Genomic DNA, 22,769 nt, shown 5'->3' with positions numbered 1-22,769 from the left:
TCCGATTAATGATTGGTCTCAATGACACACGGGGGCGGGCTTTTATTTAATATCCGGGTCATAGTTATGTGCAAATTCTTTTTCAAAATAAAAGCGCTCACTGTTTTTGTAGACAGATGTTTGCACATTTCATTGATTCTCAAGTTTGCAGAAACATGTGACAATGCCAGGAAAAGTGAAACATTTAACATAACAGTTCAAAAACGCCCTTTTAATCATGATAATGAAAAAACAAACAAATGTTAAATACGCAATAACTACTTTATTGAACTCTTGATCCATCAACAAAATTACAGATCGTGGTGTCCTTTTATACAAAAGGGAAAAAATGATCTGAGCAGGAAGAGTGAAGACAAAGCCACTGGTCCTGCAGGTGAACAGAAACAGAGACCTATGGCTGGTGACAAATAATAGTTTTCTCTTGCTGAATAAAAGCCATAATACTTTCAGGAATAAGAGCAAAAAGACAACTGGTCTTCAGCTCATGATAAGCCAGACGGTCGGGATCAGTGTGAGTGAGAGATGTTTTACATCATCGTTTCTGGTTCAATCCCGTGAGGTTCTTCAGCTGTAAGACACAAGACAAACATCAGCCACGTTTCTATAAGCATACTTTACATAGGCCTATTTTTTTAAACAATCAAAAATTTGGAAAATGCAGAGCTCCTGCAGCGGTATATCATTCAAACACATTGTAATAAAATCAGTACAAATCTTCATGAACAATTCAGTTATATAATTACGGGACTGTGTGTATAGACTTAAAAAAGAGAGGAGGGTATCATTGTTAATATAGGTTTTGAAAAGAAAAGTGCATATAAATTAAATAAAAAAAAAAAAATAAAAAAAAATAAAAAAACCCATGAGGCAAAAACTTACTGTGAAAGCAGCTCCCATGATTCCCTGCACCACTGCTTCACCAGTCGACTGTACCTGCAGAACAAAGTGGAACACACAAAGTCAACATGTGAATGAGGAATGAGGTGAAATGTCTATATATCTAATATATATATCTCAAGAGAGGTTAACATCTTAGTCTGTGTTTCACTCTGAACTCTTTGCACTGGAACTGTGATTTACGGATCACAGAATCTTCATCCTTCAGTTTGAAGTTTCCCTTTGCATTTGGCCCCATATTCAGGCCAATATGAGTTTAGTTTAGTGTAGTTGGAGGAGAATGAAATTTTCCAAGAACACTGAATCTGAGGTCAATTATGGAATTATTCCACTGATGGGTAAAAGTTAGGAAACGCATAGAGGTGGGTATTCCTACATAAGTAGCAAGAACTCCACAATGACCCACTTCATCTGTTTCCCCTTTGTTGGACTCTTTTATGCTATATGTGGTGGACCTGTTTGGCTGTGGTGGCCATGTTGACTACATCCTGAATCCGGTTGTCAAGGAAGTTCCAGGTGTCTTGGAAATCTGGAGAGGAATCCTGGACCATCACCAGCTCTGTCGTGTTGTAGATGCCTGTCAGCGCTGCCCGTTTGGTGTACCAGTTCATCTACAAAAAGTAAAAAGGGGTGGTGGGGAAAGATTAATTGCTTACATTTTTATGTGCTCTTAGATGAAAGCTCATACAGCAACATGTAACATGTACAGAAGAATACAAGAAAGTGCAATAGCAACAAAAGAGATGAGAAAAAAATATAGACACAGAGAAGAATTCAGTTTTAAAACAAAACCATGCGCACAATTAAGTTACTAATTTGCAGATTCTTCAATAATGAAAATAACCGTGCAGCGCTACATCATTTAGCAGCACAGTGCTGAATGACAAGACAGGGCGGCCGAGGTAATGGAAAAAGCAAAGCTCTACACTGGGCACTCAAAGCAGCTCTAGCAAATCTGTGATCAACTTTATATCACTTTTCCTTTTTAAAATACGGTGGATAATAATAGGATTTTTATTTTTCCAAATACAAGCAATTAAAATGTGGCAATCATTATTCATACTAAAGAGGACGTCACACAAACCACTTCTAACGTTATTATCAGGCTGTAAAGACAGCAAGGTCAGAATATGTAAGGGATAATCTATGATGAGGTGACAAGATAATAATGGATGAGTCTGAGGTAAAGAACACTTAGTCCATTATTTCCCCAATATTAAAGACATTTCAGATTGCATTGTCATGCTTAAACTGTCGCACCTTCCAAAAGTAAAAATGGGAGAACTGAAAATCTTTAAAACTTCTTGTGGCCAATGTGGTGAAAGTACTGTGGTTTTATCTCTAGTTAGTTTATATGCATCACTATGTTTGCACGAGTGATTTCTATGGCCATGGTATTAACGTGGACAGTCAGGTGTTGGTGGGGGGAGTAACCTGGGAGGTGGCAGGCCTGATATTCTGGGGGTGGTGATGAAAGGGGGACAGGAAGGTATGAGCAGCAGCTGCAGAAGAAGGGGATCGAGGGTGATAAGACCCACTCACGTCTGTGGATCGGTCTCCGGCATAGTACCAGATGTCATCCACCAGGGTGGAAAGGTGCTTCAGGCTGTCTGGGATGTTGTGAGGAAGGAGCAGGATGCTCATAGCCTGAGGACACACACAAAGTCAAGGATGTAGTTTCTGCTTCAGACCTGACCTCTGTCGTTAATGAGAACAAAAATGAAGGAAGACACAGTGTGTGGCTTGTGCTCACCATCATGCACACCATACCTGTGGCCATGATTCAATGTACGGGATGTACATCCTCAGTCTGGTCTCTACAGCATCTCTTAGAAATTCAGCAGTCTTCTTTGGTCTGCAACACAGTCGTCAAAGCCAAAAGCTGAAATCTGTAGTTTTCCATTTGGAGCTCTATACGTTTTTTCAGGTTATAAAAAAGCTGACTGTAAATGAGTGAAAAAGCAGAATGTGGAACATCTCAGGATAGGCTGTTAAAAGTTAAGTGAATTCACATTTTAACAATAGAATTAGACTGCAGGTAGGTGTGTGTGTGTACACCATAGACTGTACGTACTCTGCCTGGCCCAGCTGGACCTGGTTGTGTTGTTCAGCCAGGATCTCTGTCAGCTGTGAGTTGCACTGTGCGATGAAGTGTAGGACCAAATCTCCAGCTCCGTTATTGAACATACCAGTGGAAGCAGAGGACAGGCCCAGTGTCTGGTACCAACACAATGAATAATAATCATCACAGACAATCTGAAATCTCATTTCTTGGTTTCCCCCAACTTTATTTTCTTTAGCTAGTTAGGTTTTAGTTGAAGTACTTCTGGGTATTTTTATGTCTTTATTAGAGATTTGGCTGTAAAGAGAGGACAGACATGATACAGTATGTGGGGAGAGAGATGGAGAACAAATGCAACAAAGTTCTCGATGTAAGCGTTATCTCTCCCTGTTTTATAATAGAAACAGCTTTAGGAGGAGCCTGTCGTGTCAAGGGAAAACCAGTTTTGGGCTCTGAGTGTTAGCGGTGTTTGCTGCATGTTAACAGCAGCTCACCTCAGCAGCGGCTGCCATGGCTTCCATCGACCAGCCGTGCAGCGGGACGAACTCCAGAGCAGCAGTCAGGATTCGAGCTTGAAGCTGCTCCTCTGTTTCGTATTCCTCACCCTGCTCTCCGCCCTGGTCCTGGTAACTTTCCACAAACACACACAAAAAAAGGGATATTCAGAATAAATATAGCACAGAGAGACAACATGACATGAGTTGGGGGTCAAGAATAGCTCTCTTACATAACAGTTTGAACTTCAGTACTCAGATATTCTTTAAGGTGAGGTCTGTAAGCACAACTGTCTTAGTGACATCTACAAAACCTGTGCCCTCTCACAAACTGAGCATTTTTACGTCACCCACGACATCCCTTGTTCAGTGAGCTTTAATTGGTCCGACATCTTTGGGCACCCAGTTTCAAAAGTACAAGGATTTCCTTCATCCATTCAGCCATTGCATTACATAACAAACACATGAGTTGCAGCATTCGGGACAGGTGCACGCACACTCCAACATGAGTCATGTGCATAAAATGATTTTTGTTGAGTATATTTCTGTGCTGTATTGCGTCTTTGCGCTGATACTAACAGGTCTGGTCAGTGCTGTGTACAGTTTACTGTTCTGCCATTGTGCACGAGTGTCATGTCTGTGATTGCCCGCTGATTGTTTGTTTACTTGATATTTTCAGCTAATGAGAGGTAATTGCAGATATATTGGTGTTTATAACAGCTGATAAACAACAATTACAAAGAAACAGAGAGGGATCCTTCAATCATGTTATGATGGTTGTTGAATGGTTTGTCCAGCAGAGTGCACTCTGCAACTCCCTGTTGGCAGCAAGTGTGTTTAGAATACCACAAAATACAGCAATCTGCAGTACTTTGTTCAAAGTACTACTTATAACAATAAAGGAAAGACGAAGATGACGAAGAAGAAATAATCCTGGGCTCTATTTTTTACTTTACCAGGAACTGTCATTGAGATCAAAAATCTCTTTTACAAGAGAGACCTGGCCAAGTTAGCAGCCATACATAAACACAACATATTAAAATGCTACATATAATCATGACAGAATTCACAAAAAAAAACCCCACATCTATTCAAACACAATGGCCTCTCAAGAAAAATAACCACGTCTCCTTCAGCACTTTGATGCTCATAAATTTTTCAATTGATACACGTTTGTAGTTTAAGATCTTTTTGCAAATTATTCCATGCCTATGTTGGATAGCATGAAAATGCAGTTCTCCCCAGATCTGTCAAAACCCTGGGTACATTAAAAAGCAACCACTTGGAGAAGCGTAGCTGGCACCTAGCAGAATTGAGACAGAAGGGTACAGAGGTAAGCTGGAAGTTTACCTAGCATGGCTTTATACATAAAAATATACCAGTGCTGTTTTCTGTGGGTGGTCAGTGATGTCCAACCCACCTGATCATAAAGAATGCAATGGTGAGTGAGGGACTTTGCATTTGTAATAAAGCGTAGGGATGCATGATACACTGAATCAAGGCTCTGTAAGATGGAGGAGGCTGCGTGCATATATAATATGTCACCATAATCAATCACAGACAGAAAAGAAGCTTCCACAAGTGTTTGTTTTGGCAGTAAAGCTAGATTTATTTCTAAAATAAAAGCCAATCTTCACTTTGAGCTTCCTAACTAGATGAGGAATATGTACATTAAATAAAAGTTTGTTGTCTATTCATATACCCAAGTATATTGTATTGTACGTACTTGTACGTGGGTACCCTTTCAATGGATTTACCATCAGACGTAAAAATGCTAAGATCATCAAGCAACTGTAGTCGAGCTTTTGAGAAGACCATGAACTTTGTTTTCGGAGGATTTAAAACCAATTTTAAATTGAGCAGAGCAGTTTGTAATGAAATGCAGCCTGAAGCTCTTGCACAGCCTGTGCTATGGAAGGAGCATGAGTATAAATGACAGTGTCATCAGCATAGAAGTGTATTTTTGCTTGAATATCCTTACCTAAATCGTTTATAAAAATAGAAAACAGAATAGGTCCCAAAATAGACCCCTGGGGGACCCCTTTAGATATCTCAAACTCAGATTTGTGGCCTTCTGCATGGACACACTGAGTCCGATCTACAAAATAGTTTCTAAACCATTTAAACAGTATTAGGACAGAAACCAGCATCCCTAAGTTTGTCCAGCAACAATTCATGATCCACAGAATCAAACACCTTGGAAACACCTTTAGGAGATAAGGATCCAGATTGTCGGGACCTGCAGATTTAGCAAGCAGAAATCCAGATTTCTATCAGTTGCAGTGGTGACAGAACATGGTACAGGTGCATTTACATTTGAGCTGTCAAATGCAGACCCAGCACAGATAAAGTGTTTAACTGACTGACCATGGCAGCATCTTTTATTTCATCTGAGCCAACCAGAATGTGTCCCTGACATAGATATAATTACTTTTCAGAATTTTGAGGGGTTATTTAGATTCTCTGTCTTCAGATTAAACTCTGATTTGGAATTTCTTATCATCAAGGTGCACTTGTTCCTTAGGGTTCTAAACGTAGTCCAATCAGCAGAGGAGTTTGAAAATCTAGCTTGGGCCCACAATTTATTTTTTAAATGAATTAGCTCTGAAAGACTGTCAGAGAACTGAAAATATTCCCATGTTCCCATGCCAATTCAACATCCGGAATCAGAGTTACTCTGTTAAGATCACTATGATATAAATTATGCAGGAAAGCCTGCTCTTGAAAACCTTTAAAATATCTTTTAAAAATTAAAAGGGGTTTTACCTTGGAGATTTTTGTATTCCTGACACAAGCAATTGCACATGATCGCTGACATCATTGCAAAATATGCCAGTTGAGGTGTATTTGTGAGATGTATTTGTTATAATTAAATCAAGCAATGTAGATTTACAGTATGTTGTGCTTTAGGATTTGGCCTTGTTGGAGAATTAATGAGTTGCACTAGGTTTAATAAATCACAGTTCTTTAAAACAATGACAATTTGATATGCCTACTTTGATGGCCAAGACCTCAAACTCTTTAGCTTTAGTAATTGACAGAGTTAATGAGCTTGGATTTGACATACATGGCAACCCCACCTCCTTTACCCAACTGATCAGTTCTTTAGACTTTGTAACCCTCAATAAAAATTAAGTCTTCAGTTACAGATTTCTTAAGCCAAGTTTCTGATTGAACCATTTCATCAGCGCTTGTTGTATTCTAATTGTGTACAATACATTTTTTGGCCACACTGCAAACTAATTTCCCTCTCGAATAATTAACCTAGATTTATCAAAACACCACAACTATATGACTACCAACACATATGTTTTAATCTTCAGTTACACTGCCAACTCCTATATCGTAAGATGTTCGTACTGACTGACCCGGTGTTGGGCCTGGAAGCGTTCTCAGCTGCTGGGTCAGATGTGTCCTGTTCAGCAGAGTGAGCTGTGTAGTGCTCATGGTAGGTGGTGGATGAGGAGGGTTTGTCAGATTTGGATTCTTCCTGAAGCCTCAGTGCACGATGGAAGTCTCGTCTCAGACTGCAACACTGGGGGTTTGATGTAGTTGGTACAGCCACCACTGTAGGGGGACATATATTCATTAGCTTCTATGTAAATTGGATTTAGATTCATTCTGGCCACTTCAGACAACCCAATGCTTTGACTTGAACCTGATATTTTGAAGTATGGGCTGATATTCTTGAAGCTTCTTGAATTACTAGGAGCTTACGGGTCATTGTACTGCTGAAGACACATAAAAATGTTAAAAATGTGCTCCAGATTTCATGATGCTATTGCAAGTGAATCTAGCCAGTACTAGAGGCAACAGTGAGCCTCCTTGCATTGCTGTGTTTCCTGCTTTGTTTGTCTGTTTACAAACAGACAGTATGTTTTAACAAATAAAAATCTAATCAAGTACATTTCCTTATAGTACATGATATTAGCTTGTTCAGTTGTGACCAAATTCATTTTGGGTGTTTTTTGGTCTTTCTCACAGCAGTGGTGTCACTCCTGGACCACTTTTGCAGAGCTAGGAACTGATGTAAGTTTAAACTCTTGCATCTTGTGTAAATCTGACTGACTGTTGCTTCAGGGTCTTTCTCCACCACTTATTTTTACTTTATTTTCAAAATGTAAATTTTAAAGCACCTTTTCTCTTATGTAGTGTGGATATAGTGACATTAAGGTCCTGAAAAGGACTAGTAGCCTTGGCATGTCTTTGCTACAACCTTGTGTGTGTGAATATCTTCCCTTTTTTCCCCTCTTTGTGTTCAGCGTGATACACAACAGTGACATAAAAACAGCAGAGTGGGATACAATCCTTCTCTATTTAAAACGGTTGAATTATTTTTATATTGCAGACACGTAGTACAAGAGAGAGAACATCCACACAACACTGTCTTTAATTATATACAAATGTTTTTGTTTGTAGAACTAGAAGACAAAATCTTTGCCTTGTTGTGATATATATATATATATATATAGACCAGTATGGGGGGAGTGTGAGAGAGAACAGCAAATTTAACACACCTGCTCCCCACTTACACTTGAGACCTTGTAACACCAACGAGTCACATGACACTGGGGAGGGAAAATGGCTAATTGGGCCCCAATTTGGACATTTTCACTTAGGGGTGTACTCACTTTTGTTGCCAGCAGTTTACACATTAATGGCTGTGTGATGTGTTATTTTGAGGGGACAGCAAATTTACATTGTTATACAAGCTGTACACTAACTACTTTATATTGGAGCAAAGTGTCATTTCTTCAGTGTTGTCACATGAAAAGATATAATCACATATTTACAAAAATGTGAGGGGTGCACTCACTTTTGTGAGATACTGTGTGTGTGTACATATCACTTGGGAAAAATAATGTGTGCAACTTGTTCAGTCAGTTGAGACATGAACACTTAAAACTTAAATTTGAATAAGGCAGACACCTGCAAGCATCACATGTGAGTTTCTCTGTTAATTGCAGTAAAATCATCCAACTGATATTCCAGTTATTTCTTACATCTAAACGGTGCCAATACTGTTGTTTTGTTGCAGTACAAACCAAACTAATATGTAAATACAAAATTGTGCTTTTAAGTTCAAAAATGTTGAGCAGGAGATCATGCATTATAGGAAAAAGGGCAATAGCACCAATATTTGGCCACGACTGCATACACCAGGATATGACTTCACTGTTTATCTAAGTGGATGAATCTGGAGTTTGGTAGACCACTGGGGGTTATAATCCTTCAACACCGAATTTAAAACAGGACTGCTGTATGTGTGTATGCATTACACTGTCTTTGCCCTGTGTCAAAGAGTAGCGTCTTATGATTCAGTGACAGCAACACTTGTTGTATGTTCAAACAAAAAAAATCTAAGCTATATATATATTCGGACAGTCTGCATAACCAGAGAGAAGACGCCCCCCAGTTGCAGGAACTTGTTTATCATGCAATGCTCGTTTAAATTAAGATCTAACAAATCTAAACACCACGGTAACCAACAGTTATCCGCCTAGTTATTTTTGCTTTAATAGCCGCAGCCAACATAGTGTTGCCCGACTCTGTCCTTCATGATCGCCGTCTGTAGCAAGTGACTTTGGTTCGCGGGACATCAGACGGCAACCCTGGCTCGCATCCACTTCATGCAACAAATGACCGAAAGACCTGACATTACAGAATCATTTCTCAGGCTGTCCATTATTACCACGAGACGACAACAACAACAACAACAACAAAACAATTAACGTTTCTTACCGCTGCCCAGCCCCCGAAGTGCCCTTCCAGCCCGTAGACCTCTCAGCAGCGCCGCCATGTTCAGCTGCAAGAGAGGCTTTTTTTAGACACAGCTGCGTCACTTTAACGCGACTCATTCGTGTGAAATACATCAAGCTAGCAAGAATTAAACCAAATAAAACCGACAAGCCAATAATGCTTCAATCTAAAACACATGAAATTAATTTTTATAGGAGAAAAACAGCAATAGTAGTTGTGGTATGCGATGTTTGTGTCTGAATGACCTAATTTATTCCTAAAATGTACAGCCTACATATTTTTCACCTCATACTTTAAATGGCCGAAACGTCAGAACCAGGTTTAATCACGTTCACAATAATTTTATTTTGAAAATTCTAACCGGAAAATTTCTATCTTACTTTGTGTACCTTTACACTGGAACTTCACAAATATATAAGTAACAGAGCAAACTGGATTGAATTGTTATTTCAGTAATTGAACAACAAAAACCTTTTACGAACAACCATTCAAAAACGTGAGTATATTTTGTTCGTGGGTAGCCGTGTACCGGACTCTGCCAGTGTTAACAACGTGCTTATGAACTTGATAAGCACCGGCGTCTTCTGCGTCATGCTGTTCGCTTTAGCTAACCTACGCTTTCCCCCTGTGTCAACAAACAAGCTAACACAAACGAGTAGTTAGCCGGGTCAACCCTTTTACATTAAAAGTTGAAATACATTTCTTGACTATTTAATAACGTTATAAAGTAACGACTTAGGCTATTAACACTAGAAAGAAACTTCCAGACTTTTCCCCTGTTTCCACATGCTAATGCCGTTATTACGTTAATTATGGGCTAAGCAACGCTCGGCTACCTAACACGCTAACGTTAATCTCAAGGACAATTTTTTTTAAATGGGACTGATTCCTGGTTTTTATCGTAACGTTTTGAGTCGTGGCTAAAACGGGCTGTCATAATCACGCGCGTTTTAGGCGTGACGGTGGTCACGTAACAGTTACTGTGTTATCAGTTCTGTTGGTCTGGCTGGGTCATCTCCTGTAACAGACACGTTTCTTCACTTTCAGACCACAAACAGACAGAGAAGCATTTAAAGTATACCAACTAAAATAAATCTGTCATTTTCTCCAGGAAGTCATGGCAGACCTTGGCATCCAAGCAGGACACAAGGTGCTGCTGGTTTGGGCTCAGCCCTCATCACCAGCAGCCCTGAAACAGTATGCAGAGGAACTGGGTGCCATTGTTGGTGCAGATGGAAAAGTGTCAGTGGAGAACATGGAGAGGTTATTGCTGTGTGAGTGACTCTTCACCTGACTTTAAGTTACCATAGGCAAGAATTTAAATCACAAAGTATGGCTGCAACTGAGACGGCTCTTTAGTCACCACTATTGTACAGTAGCTGCGATTTATCCTGTTATCATAAATAAAGTTCTGGCTGAAGTGAATGAATGGGTTCAGCACATAGTGTGACAACAAGATTCTGAAGTGAGGAGTAAAATTGTCTCCTCCCCTCTTCTCAGCCTCCCATTCAGCATCCACCTTTGACTGGGTGCTCTCTGGCCTTCTGGCTGACAGCACCTCCGTCCACGGTTCAGAGGCTCTAGCTGAAATGGCCAGAGTGCTCAAACCTGGCGGGAAACTAGTTGTGGATGAAGCAGTTGCAGGTGAGAGAGAAAAGTGTTTTTTATATAGATGTTAAATATATAATCCCCTTAACTAATGAAATGAATTGCTCATGCATAAATCGTTATGATTTATTTCATTTGTCAGGTGTTTTTATCCACAGGGCTAGGGCAGGATAAGGTTGTTGCTCTGCTTATTTTACACTTTGTGTGACTTGTTTCTTTCTGTGTTCCAGGAGATGAGGCGCAGAGCGTGAGGACTGCTGAGAAGCTGATGTCCGCTCTGAAGTTGTCCGGCTTCATGTCAGTGAAGGAGGTGAGTGAGTGGGTTCACACGCAGTGTGTTCAACCTAAAATTATCATTATTATTATTGAGTTCACGTTTGTTTTCTGCCATTGCAACGGCACTATTATACACTGTGCATTAGAGGGAAGTGTTGCACTTACCAAACCACAATGCACAAGTGAGAATATGAGAGATGTAATCTTGTGGTCAGCCACATTAAATAAAGTTTAAACTGTTTGACCTGTTGACCCTCTTGCTTCCCCTCCATCTAGGTCAGTAAAGCAGAACTGAGTCCTGAGGCGTTGAGCTCCCTCAGGACGGCCACTGGTTACCAAGGAAACACACTGTCTAGAGTCCGCATATCTGCTTCCAAACCCAACTATGAGGTGGGATCATCCAGCCAGATTAAACTGTCATTTGGAAAAAAGACGCCCAAGCCAGGTAGGTTTATAAGCCCAGTTTTTGTCTGTCACATGTAGATGGCTCTAAAATCACTCTTCTCATAATGATCTGACAAAGAGGGTTCTACTACAAAATGTAAAGGAAAAACATGATAACCAGTCAAATGGGCATGCATGATGCCTTTTACATCAGTTAGTACAGAGCTGAGATTGTAATTTGTAGTTCAACGTACTTAAATATCAGCTAAATGTTAATATTTGCAAATATCTGTGTTTCAGCAGAGAAACCTGCTCTGGATCCCAACACTGTTAAAATATGGACGCTGTCAGCCATGAATGATGATGATGTGGTGAGTTATGGATTTTGTATCTTTGTGTCCTAATGTAAAGCCTTTTATTATGTATTATACAGTTTGGCCAGCTCAGCATGTTGGGACACATTTTCCTCTGACCGCAGCGTACCACTTCACATATTGTAGTCGTAAATGTTATGTTAAAAGCCATGCAGATATATTTCTTTAGGAAAATCAGACTGTCACGCACAAGATGATCCTGTGTTTACTGACACGTTCTTGTCCCTTCTGTTCTCTTTCTGTCAAGGACCTGGTGGACTCGGATGCTCTGCTGGATGAAGATGACTTGAAGAAGCCCGACCCAGCCTCTCTTAAAGCAACCAGCTGTGGAGAGGGAGCCGGCAAGAAGAAGAAAGCCTGCAAGAACTGGTGAGGTCACCACGCAAATGTGTGTAAATCTCTTAATACCTGTGTTGCAGGTAGCTGTAACTGGAGCTGGGCTTTCAAAAATGTTGCTTGTAGTACATTTATCTGTGCTATCAAAAGCATTTAGACATTAAATGATACAATCTGTTGCATGTTTGTGTAGCACATGTGGTCTTGCTGAGGAGTTGGAGCAGGAGAGTAAAGACACAAAGAAGACTGACCTACCAAAATCTGCCTGTGGAAGTGTGAGTATATTTGATTGTTATATATTCTCACCATGTCTTCTCATATTTCCTCTCCTATCATTCTAACATGTTAACAATGTTAAGAAATAATGCTTTGGCTTATTGTCGTTTCTGTTTGTGGCAGTGTTACCTTGGTGATGCGTTCCGATGTGCCAGCTGTCCGTACATGGGGATGCCGGCTTTCAAACCAGGGGAGAAGATAGTGCTGGACAACAACACACTGACAGACGCTTGATTTCACACATCTTACAGCTCATCCTTCAAAACATTACATTCCTCTCTTTTCCATCCACCCCGAGACTCGATTCCCGTCTGCGAAAACCACTGAGTTTAAAGCTGCTTTTTCAGCGGACGTCAATGCGGCTGTGATGGGGATTTGTGCCCGTTTGCCTGCTCAGTGAGACGTCTTCTGTCTGATGGGTTCAGTGTTTCAAATCACAACACACATCATTTTGTTTCCAACAAAAGCAAGTCATGTTCATAGTTTCTTAATTTGAAAGTTTGGCAATGCAACTGTGACAACGAGCAAGAGTGAGATTTAAAACGCACTCCTTGTCACAGCAGTCTCACTCCTGCTGTTCATTATGCAAACTGTGGCGTTACAATTAGTGCTTAAAAGCTCTGAAATACATTTGCTCTTGTTGTTCCTTTTAAAGGTTTTATTTACACCTGACCACTGACATAGTTACAGGATAAAGTCAAAAGTTCACCAGTATAACTGAAGCATACAGAGGTCCATACAAACACAATCTAAACTGTCCAAGCTGATCAATGTATATGAAGGCATTTGAAACAGTTTGGCAATAAGATGTGTTGCTGCCTTTTTGTTTTTAATTTAATACAATAAACTAAAACCAGACTTTATAGGAGTCCCATTTATTTCACTGTGGCTAAAAGTCATCTGATGGTACATTCTCATATCAGTGCATTACTCCAACTGTTGAATAACGGCACCTTAAAGGACAGCGAGCCTTTACTGAACACAACAGTCTGCGACATTAGAATTTATCATTCAATTTGAAGTGCTCATCAGTGACATGGTCCTGCTGTCTGTTCTTCAAAAATATTTAAACTTCATTCAGTAACACTGGACAACCAATATAAAACTGTTAATTCATTCAAAATGTTGATCCCCTCTGGTACACAATAAATATAAGTTCTTCTGATGTTTTGCTCTTAAATGAAGCCCTCAATCTAAATTATAATTGTCAGGATTATCATCAGTAACCCTCTGAGATGTAGCGGAGAGTTTTAAAACACTGAATTCTGGTTCAGTTTCGGGGATGATATATATGACCTATACCGTTTCAGTCAGAACAATAAAACCGTATTTGCTGAGTCACAGATGTTAAATATGCAAACAGTGACCTGAGGTAAAAAGCACAAAGAGTCTGTTTTTCAGTCAGCGATTGCTCCACATCACTGAGACTCGACGCTGAAGTCCATCTTAATGTCTCCTAAACTGGGTTCAAAGGTGAAGCTGTAAGACACTGCAGCTCTGCCATCATCTGAGCTGACCTGAGGTGACCTGAAGAAATACACTCCTTGTTTCCTGTGGCGACTCCACTCACACTCGCCCTGTAAGGACGACATGTCAGATCGGTCAGAAAATCCAACGCCAACAACTCTACTGTGCATGTCACTAAACCAAATGCTACCAACTGATGATGACGACTGCTCTTCATTTGTCAACACTGAGTGACTTGACAGTTCCAGGCACAGACAGGTGTACTATTTTGAAGCCACCATGTCATTCTTGGCTCTTGTTCCAGAGCATTTTTACTAAAACACATGCATTTAGCTCAATCTCTAAAACCCAAACGGCTTGGTAGCAATTCCAAAATGTCCCATGATTAAAGTAGCTCATCCCATGTCACAAGAATCTATCATCAGCACTCAAGTACATTCCTCTTGGTGAGGTCAGACTGTCTACCACCCATCTGCCTCTATCTATTATCTATCTTACCATTTACAAGGACTACCTCTAGACTATAGTCAAAGGTACTGAGCTGCCAACCTTTTGAATGGAGCAGCTCAGTGATCACATAATGAACTACACTGGAAACAAATGAGAACTGCAAAGCAGAGCTTAGCTGGGAAATAGTTTAACTATACCATCACAGATGTTCAGAAAGTATTCAGACCCCTTCACTTCTTTTCACATTTTGTCATGCTGCAGCTTAATGCTAAAGCCTTTCCAAACCCCGTCCAATCAATTGAATTTACCACAGGTGGACTCCAACCGAGCTGTAGCAACATCTCAAACATGATCAAGAAAAATGGGAGGCACCTCAGCTGCAAGAGCAAACGGTCTGAATACTTTCAGATAATAATTTCAGTTTTTTTCCCTTTTCTTTTTAATACATTTCTAAAATCTTGTGTTTAATTTGTCATCATGGGGTATTGAGTTCAAACTGATGAGAGAAATGTTTTATCTAAATCACTAGTCTTAGGCTGCGCCGTAACAAAATGGGAAAAAAGTGAAAGGGCACTGTATATTAGCTCTGAAAATACATTTAGGGCTGAAGAAATCAGTCCATCTACTAATTGACTATCAATTAGTTTGATAATTAATAAATAGTTTGAATCAAAACTATTACTGTAATTGTAAAAAAGACCATGACCTTGATTAGACAGAGTGAGCGCAGCAGGTAACAAAAAACTGCAAACAAGAAAAGCTGAGGGTACAAAGACGATCAACGTGTTGAGGAGAGGCTACGGGTGAAGGCCGTGATACCTGCTCGCTGATCGGTCCAATCAGACCTGCGCTGACAGTGATGTCATCGGTCAGGTGATATTCCATCCACAGCGCGACACCATGGCAACGACCGATCCTGAGAGAGACATTTAAACAGGCTGAACACCTCTGCAAGGGGAATGTGTTGTTTACAATAGGTAAAGAAAGAGTTCAGTAAACACTGTGTCTATCTGTGGGAGCTCTGCTCATGTAGGGCCACCAAACACTGCTGCTGTTCTGTCTAGTAAGGGCAGCTGTTCAGATTCCTTAAGCAAACTCTAAATTGAATCAAATGACAACTTCACAGCGTTTTTCTTCATAGAGGAAACAATTCTTCCCTCCATGTACCAAAACTACGGAAGCCTCTAGCGGCCATCCATTCAAATATCTTTTGTTATTCAATTTTCCTGTGATAACGGGATCATTTTCTCGTGATCTCGAGATAACAAAACACAGGACTCATAATCTCAGGGTTGCGTGTTTAATCCTCACTGAACTTTTTAAAAATCTTTTTCATAATCCTCTTTAACAAAGTTCTTATGAAGAGACTGTTTCACATGCTCACAATAAAGCGCGTGCTGGACTGTGTGCATCCCGGAGATTGGTCCACATCCATCAACCTATGGACTTTTCATTTCCCCATCATCCCCAGGCAGAGGAAATTCCTCTGCTTCTCATTCAGGGGAATCCATTTAACGTTACATATTGCCTGACAGCTATTTCAGAGGTTTGGAAAATGTGTAACGTTAACGGAAATGTGTAATTGGATTCCCCTGAATGTCTTCATAACAACTTGAAGAGGATAATACAAAACACAAAAGAAGAAAAAGAAGAAAAAAAGGGGGTGAGAGCAGGGGTTGAACACGCAATCCTTGGATTATAAACCCTGTGCTCTACCAGCTGAGCTAACCAATGACACTGTTAATTTGTCTGAAATTATCCCAAAGAAACATACTTGCAGACCCCCACGTTCAGCTATGGTTCGTTATCTCGACATCACGAGATAATTATCCCATTACTATTACTACTGAGTAAAAAAAGGCTTCTGTACGAAACAAAGCAACAATCTGCTTCTGTTTATGTGTTTTTAGAAAAAAGAACATGTCTGCAAAGTGTATCTGAGCTTAAACAGGTTCAACCCACTGCCACAAACTATAAAAGCGACTACTGAATGATGAGGTCAATATGGACACAAAGGACAGTGATGTGGCTACAAGCTAATGGGACCAGGCTACATTATTTATTTAAATATCTGGTTTAGGTTCTTGGCAGGCCTGATTAAGAAGACGATATTGATTTTGGTCATTCCCCCAAACTGAGTGACCTTCTGACTCACCGACTGCAGTTGTAAGTGACATATGATAGCGGTCTATCTATGAATAATAATTTTCGGCTCAACACAAAATAAATAATTTAGCCAAAAATGTTTAGCCAAAATGAATAATTTGTCACAGTAAACTGACAATCTTTTTTTGAAATGTGTAGGTAGTATTTACCTTAGAATAAAACAGTTTTCATAATTTGGTATATGGTTCTTGATCTCATACTGAAAACTCAGTACCTTATGAAAGGGAGTGAGCCCCGACTGCTGATTGGCTGCTGAGGGACACACTGTGTGAAGTCAAAGGTCATGGCGGCTGTGGACTGGGTCAGAGCACGGCACGGGTACTCCCAGAGAGGGTGGGGCTCCGCCTCACGGGACTCACGGTAATCCAGAGATCGCTGAAGGCACAAATGTTGCGTCGAGTGATTTTTATAATAATTAATTTTCAAAAAATACATGACTTCAGAAACACAGGAGGAAGTCAACACAGACCTGAACTCAAATACACAAGCAGAAAACATAGCTGTCATGCGTTTTCTGATGAACACATTTCTTCTCCACAAAGAAACAAAAATGGATGCATAAAAACTTTACCTGGATCATTTCATCCATGGGTGTGACATCAAAGCCCTCGCATGTTCCAGACGGTGCTCTTATCCTCCACAAATCCTAACAAACATGGAAAAGAAAATGAATTCAGCAGGGACTTACCTTCACCTTGCTGATGAAGAAGACAGCAAGATATATCTCAGACCTATGCAAAACAGAAATGACATCTCTAATTGAAATACCTCAAAAACCAATAATGGAGGTCCCTTTATGCTTTCTTTTAAATGTTCGGTCTCACCTGGAACTCTACAGCCACCATGTGAAGTGTGGCAGAGCAGGGCATGATGGTGGCGCTGGGCCGGAGAAGGCCTGCCAGGGCGGTCCGACAGTACCAGAAGAACAGGGAATGCCAGGGTAAGAGGCTGGTGCTGAAGCACGGTTCACTCATCAGGACTGAGATCTGTAGGAGAGAAGCTTTACACTCACTCCGCCGAGATCCCCACGTCTGATCACCCAACTGCACAAAATACACGTGGGTGGGATTTTTGGCTTCGGATGTTTTCAGCTCAATCACTTTATCAGGTTGATGTGGTGGGCGTGCGAGCAAACATGCTTCCTATTTGCACCTCCAGCAGACAAGGAGCGACATTAGTTTTCATATGCAGCCATGCGTCTGGCCACCTGATGAGTCTAAGTTCAATATTCACTTTTCTTTTAGCTGCTTTTGGTGAAATCTGCTAAATGCTCACCAGTGTTCACCAGCTACTCGCTAACTTTGTCTATCTGTGGTTTGGTGCTGGGCTGGAAGTATGCAGTGGGTTTATGTTGATAAGAGTTGTGAGGCTGAACCAAAACAGTAAAGCCGCATGAATAATGTGGTACGAGATGAGAAAACACTGCATAGAGCTGAGGGAACTCCAGACGTGGTGCTAATTCTCAGAGGGTTCATCACTATGTGTGACAACTTCTCTACTTTCACTTTTATTTTATGGACTTTTAACATCAACAGTCTCATTTTAACAACATCTCTCTGGAATTTCTAACTTTATCACCCTTAATAGTAACATAAACAAAGACACTGTGGCAGACAGCGATGCACGGCACTAAAGGCGTGTTCCAAAGGTACCTGTTCCCCTCCTAGATCATTTCTGGTCAGCTGCTCAGGCCTGGTCTCCAGCAGCTCAACACCGCCTTTCATCGAGTTGGCTTCCAACACCTGCAGAGAAAAATATGGAGCATCAGTGCTTCTCAAATGGCCTCTGGAGTTTTGTGTTTTTGTGTTGATATACTTAAAAGAATGAAGATCAAGGATCACTAGTCAATCCTCAAAGATGAGGCAGTAATAACTCATTTACCTGCTCAATAACCTGTTTAGACATTCTGGAGCTTTCCAAACCTACGACCTAAGCGGAGGTCAAGAGAAAAAAAAGACAAGTCAATAACAGAGTCTGGGTATGGTATTTGGTTGGTAAAGGTACAGTATGCGTCCACGTGGTCAAAGCACAGTACCTTCTTGGCTCCAAGCATGTGAGCAAACACAGGAAGCAGACTTCCATCACTGACGCTAAGACACACGCTGTCCTCCCTCAGAACCTGGAGTTAACACAGCAGGTGATCAGAGAACAACCATTTCCATTAATTCACTCCAACGGTTGGCCGTCACTTACGCTGCGCAGTGCCCTGACGTAGCTCTCTGTACGCCGTCTGTCGTTGAGTTCACCGAAACGTGGCCGAGTCCAAACCAGGTGAGCCTGGCAGGTACAACACGGCCGAGAGGGAAGAGCCTCAGTCTGAGTGTCCTGTTGGCTGAGGACATCCACATACAGACCATTCAGACAGTATGACGCTGTAATTAGCCATTAAACACCAGACCTACCAAAAACCTAACTATTTGTGGTATTATGATTGTTTAAGCTCCAAAAATTTGTACTCCAATTACCCTATAACCCTATGTTTGAATAAGTGTTAACCCGTGTTAAGTAAGATTTCCTTTTGCTCCTCAGGTAGGACTGTCATGCAACCTGATTCCTAATGATTTTAGTGACCTCGTGACTTTTTGGGTTAAAAACTCCCCCTGACCAACGCTTTGATCCTGAAAAATACTGGCTAGATTCCCATGAATCAATATTGTCCCCAGAGGAAAATGTGAGTGACCCCCTGACCTTTCTGCTAGTCCAACCACCATCAGGCCAAAACATCCAGCTGGCACACAGGATCTCTCATAATGCGGAGATCTCAGCAAAGAGATAAACCCTTTTGATCTGAATAGTCCTGGGAACCACTACAGCCTCTACAGGCCACTAGCAGGGCGTAATGCCAGGATCAGACAACACACTATATTTCAGTTTTTCAGATGGTCACGTGTCAGATTAGGCGATCCCAGAGTCGTACATTCTTGCCATGACTCGGCAGAGAGTCATGGAAGACCAGACAGCAGCAGCTCATTTCCCTTTGTTTCCAATTGTGTGCGTGTTTCCATCAGGAGGTGAGGCCGCGTCCCAAATGCTACGTCAGTTGTCTTCCATTGTGACACACTAAGAATTATAAAAAAACAGTCACACCCAACGCTCATTTTCATTCCCGATGGACTACCTCTGTCGGGTCGTGCCATTTTCCTGCTGAAATCACAAAGTCTGATCCCGGCATTACACAACAGTAAAAGTCTCTGTTCTAAACAAGCTGTTTTTCTCAGATAAGCTCTACTGAATGAGTCCTGTTTGAAGCTATAGACATTAAAATGATTGCTATATTAAGCAGTCAGAGACAGACAGCCTACGTCCCATTTACAAGACATCATTTTATATACAAGTCATTATTTTCTTGCTCAAAGAAATAAATTGAAAACGATAGCCACAATTCCAAAACTGTCCTTGATCACTTGCTACTGAGTAAATCAGAGAGTACACGGTACGCTGTCTATGAGCGGTTACCTGTGAGACCGCAGGCTGTACCACAGACTGTAGTCATCATGGCAGACAGTCAGACTCAGCTCCTCTCCTTCTGTCACCCTGCTCTCCACAGGCAGGAAGTACACACTCTGCATCCAGTGGTCCCGCCACTGAAACACACCACAACGGTCTGATCAGGGGCTGATGGGAGCCTGACTCAGAACATCATGACGTCGTGTCCTGTAACTCACCGGAGCCATCTCTGGCTGTGGGTATGTCCAGCTGGGAGCCATGGTGCAAACAATGCTTCCCGCGGGATCCATGTCAAGGTCCCACCAGGACAGGACGACCTGGGCCCGACCGCCAGACTGAGCCACAAACTGGGAGGAGTGGGACTGGAATGCGCTGCTTACTAGCTTACTGAAATCCACACTGGGAGGGAAGGACAGAGCACAGAGGGATGGAGAGCAAGATGTGAAAAACTTCTGTTGAAAGGAAAAACAATCCATAAGAACCTGGTCCTTGCTTTCATACCTGAACATGGTACAGAGAGGACCCAGTGGGGTGAAGCTGTCAGGAGACACCTGGCTCAGCTGGATGTCACACACTGAGTGAGCTCCAGCGCAGCGACCCACAGCGGACGGGGGGACCATACGGGCCCCCTCCACCTGCACCGGCTGCAGCTGAGCCCAGTTCCACAGCAGCTCTGACTCCACCAGTTGGGCGTAGATAGTGGCCCGGTGAGGGACCGCCTCACAACCCTCCTGCAGGGTGGACGGACACCAGGAGACAGAAGTTATCTGACTTTTCCAGTATAAAACAAATTCTTAAAGTTCATGACCGGTGTAAAAACCTGCAAACACATTAACATGATAAACACACACACACACACACACACCTGGACCAGATTTTGGTGAGCATGTTCATAGCTGGGCAGGGCTCCTTCACCTATCAGTTCTGTATCAAACAGTTCTGTGATCAGAACATTGGCCTTCATTTGCATATCTCCATCTGTATAAAATACAAACAGAAGGTACAAACACATTTCTTACCAATGCACAAACTAACAAACACCCTGCTCCTGTCTGCAGACCGCTCTCAGGACAGTTCACAGAGAATCCCATTTTTAATTGGAGAAAGTAACAGCTTCCACCAGTCAGCTGACAGGAGCAACAGGATACTGATATTCATATAGTGCAGCTGTGTGTGTGTGTGTTTGTCTCTGACCTGGCCCCACAGTAACATCAGTGGAGTGTTTGTTAATAATCTTGATCTTGTCAGAGAAGCCGTTCTTCTCCACAATGCATTGCGCTGCCTCAGCCATGGGCTTAAAAACCTGCCGACAAAAAGGAAACAGACACGTCACCTGAAGCTGCATCATCTCTGGGATTTAAGCCTGACAGAGAACTGAAGTCCTGTAGTGAAAGAGACATTAAAGTCCAAAAAACACAGTGAATATATGGAGGGAAATGGTCCTCAGTGAGAACATATAGGAACAGCTTCTCTACCTCTATAGCATAGCAGAAGTCAGCTCCGGCAGTGACAGCCATCATAGACAGTAGGCCTGTCCCTGTTCCGATGTCCAAGACGATAACCTTCTCACCACGAGCTTTTACTCTGGCTACAGCTGCCCGGATGCCCTGGTAATACTTCTCATTCTGGAGGCAGAAAGTACATCAGCTACGTCAATGCTGAAGAAGAGCAAGAATGCAGAGAGATTTAACTAAGTCATTTTGGTTTTGGTGGAGTGCAGTGAACTGTCCTAAAAAAATACATTTATGAATGGAGTATATAAACTGTATATTAACAGTTCGTGCACTCGCCAGATTAAAAATGTGTTTATTATGTATTCAATATTATCAAAGGTTTGGTTTTGATCTAGAAATATTCAAGTTTAATGTAGGAAACTACATCATCTTTAAGTAGTAAAGACAACAGTCACATATAAATCACATCAGACTCTTTCAGCAGGGGCTGATGTCATGTTCTCCAACACTTACCCTGTCGTGGTCATGTAGCATATCTGCATAGCAGGACCTGCAAGATAAACATGCTAAACTGATCAGGAGGACAGATAGAGATGGAGCAGCGTTGCTACTGACGTTACTGATGCTTCTACTGTAAATAATACTACACTAACACGCATATGAAAGCGTATACTTTGCAAGAGCTTGAATTATCTTGCTAGGGCACCACACTCTTTACACACGCTGTCAAAATAAAGTTGGCTTGCTTGTCGGTCTTAATAATTATATTAATAATAACAATAATAATTTATGATTTGTTTTTCTAGCTGTCTAAACTTGTTCCCCTCCGCACAGCACACATGACAACACAAGGGAAAGCACTTTCTTTTCTGTCTTTTTTTTATTGTGTGGTCAAGTTGCTTTGTGCTGGTTTTCAGAGGGCTCCTAATGAATTTCACCATTAAAACTTTTCGCCGACGACAAGACAACATTAAACTCGGAGCTACCTGGCTATCTCCTGGTGGTAGTCGTACTCCTCGCTCTCCTCCACCCAGTCTAAAGCTCCGGTGGCCGGGTTGGCTCTTCCACAGAAGGTCTTCATCTCTGCCGATAGTGTTACAACGCTCCGCAAAGATGTACGACTAAATAAACGCTGCTTTCCCCAGTATGTTCAACACAACTCTAAAAGTAAACTGGATTACAGAAGCAGCATTGCCCCAACGGAAGCGGCCATCTTTCCCTGCGACGTCACAAACTCTTTGGGTCACGTGACTTGCATCGCTAATCTTTCAGATGTTTTGTCTTGAAGAGCTTTTTCCATTATGATATAAACAGTATA

The 22,769-nt window shown here is 41.5% G+C and overlaps 3 protein-coding genes across 8 annotated transcripts; 1 reads left to right on the top strand and 2 right to left on the bottom strand.

Moving 5' to 3' along the window:
* Positions 1–532: 532 nt before the first annotated feature.
* coq9 (coenzyme Q9 homolog (S. cerevisiae)) lies at positions 533–3,084 on the bottom strand. The gene is made up of 6 exons (XM_046038278.1): positions 2,972–3,084; positions 2,668–2,752; positions 2,440–2,544; positions 1,353–1,508; positions 880–933; positions 533–568 (listed from the first exon to the last, which is right to left on the bottom strand). The coding sequence occupies exons 1-6, from the start codon at positions 3,082–3,084 to the stop codon at positions 533–535; spliced, it is 549 nt and encodes a 182-aa protein (XP_045894234.1).
* A 345-nt stretch (positions 3,085–3,429) lies between these two features.
* ciapin1 (cytokine induced apoptosis inhibitor 1) lies at positions 3,430–13,330 on the top strand. 5 transcript variants are annotated; one of them, XM_046036699.1, is made up of 10 exons: positions 3,430–3,585; positions 7,438–7,482; positions 10,325–10,487; positions 10,714–10,857; positions 11,052–11,131; positions 11,374–11,542; positions 11,785–11,852; positions 12,103–12,224; positions 12,385–12,466; positions 12,591–13,330. In XM_046036699.1, exons 1-10 carry the CDS (start codon positions 3,436–3,438, stop codon positions 12,699–12,701), a joined length of 1,134 nt encoding a protein of 377 aa, XP_045892655.1. In that variant the 5' UTR covers positions 3,430–3,435; the 3' UTR covers positions 12,702–13,330. The 5 variants fall into 5 exon arrangements, with proteins under 5 accessions (XP_045892655.1, XP_045892656.1, XP_045892654.1 ...); XM_046036698.1 differs by having other exon boundaries at positions 3,432–3,585; positions 11,782–11,852; XM_046036700.1 differs by lacking the exon at positions 7,438–7,482 and having other exon boundaries at positions 11,782–11,852.
* Positions 13,094–22,669, bottom strand: prmt7 (protein arginine methyltransferase 7). 2 transcript variants are annotated; one of them, XM_046036696.1, is made up of 17 exons: positions 22,438–22,669; positions 21,965–22,001; positions 21,473–21,622; positions 21,192–21,300; positions 20,863–20,975; positions 20,499–20,728; positions 20,216–20,396; positions 20,007–20,134; positions 18,744–18,882; positions 18,586–18,669; positions 18,432–18,479; positions 18,203–18,292; positions 17,375–17,536; positions 17,122–17,196; positions 16,765–16,925; positions 15,204–15,300; positions 13,094–14,044 (listed from the first exon to the last, which is right to left on the bottom strand). In XM_046036696.1, the coding sequence occupies exons 1-17, from the start codon at positions 22,530–22,532 to the stop codon at positions 13,886–13,888; spliced, it is 2,058 nt and encodes a 685-aa protein (XP_045892652.1). In that variant the 5' UTR covers positions 22,533–22,669; the 3' UTR covers positions 13,094–13,885. The 2 variants fall into 2 exon arrangements, with proteins under 2 accessions (XP_045892652.1, XP_045892653.1); XM_046036697.1 differs by lacking the exons at positions 13,094–14,044; positions 15,204–15,300; positions 16,765–16,925 and having other exon boundaries at positions 17,152–17,281.
* Between the last annotated feature and the right edge of the window lie 100 nt (positions 22,670–22,769).

This window comes from Micropterus dolomieu, linkage group LG22 (genome assembly GCF_021292245.1).
Source record: "Micropterus dolomieu isolate WLL.071019.BEF.003 ecotype Adirondacks linkage group LG22, ASM2129224v1, whole genome shotgun sequence".
Lineage (NCBI taxonomy): Eukaryota > Metazoa > Chordata > Actinopteri > Centrarchiformes > Centrarchidae > Micropterus > Micropterus dolomieu.
The sequence above is the reverse complement of the archived record's forward strand: the minus strand, read 5'-3'. Positions and strand labels throughout refer to the sequence as shown.

Coding starts and splice junctions, on each gene's coding strand:
- prmt7 (XM_046036696.1), bottom strand. CDS start 22,532: ATGAAGACCTTCTGTGGAAGAGCCAACCCGGCCACCGGAGCTTTAGAC. Junction 20,135..20,215: donor CACAGCCAGAGATGGCTCCG/GTGAGTTACAGG, acceptor GGTGTGTTTCAG/TGGCGGGACCACTGGATGCA. Junction 14,045..15,203: donor TTGGACCGATCAGCGAGCAG/GTATCACGGCCT, acceptor TCGTCCTTACAG/GGCGAGTGTGAGTGGAGTCG.
- coq9 (XM_046038278.1), bottom strand. CDS start 3,084: ATGTTCAATAACGGAGCTGGAGATTTGGTCCTACACTTCATCGCACAG. Junction 2,545..2,667: donor ACATTGAATCATGGCCACAG/GTATGGTGTGCA, acceptor GTGTGTCCTCAG/GCTATGAGCATCCTGCTCCT. Junction 569..879: donor TCATGGGAGCTGCTTTCACA/GTAAGTTTTTGC, acceptor TGTGTCTTACAG/CTGAAGAACCTCACGGGATT.
- ciapin1 (XM_046036698.1), top strand. CDS start 3,436: ATGTTAACAGCAGCTCACCTCAGCAGCGGCTGCCATGGCTTCCATCGA. Junction 7,483..10,324: donor TTGCAGAGCTAGGAACTGAT/GTAAGTTTAAAC, acceptor CATTTTCTCCAG/GAAGTCATGGCAGACCTTGG. Junction 10,858..11,051: donor TGTGGATGAAGCAGTTGCAG/GTGAGAGAGAAA, acceptor TCTGTGTTCCAG/GAGATGAGGCGCAGAGCGTG.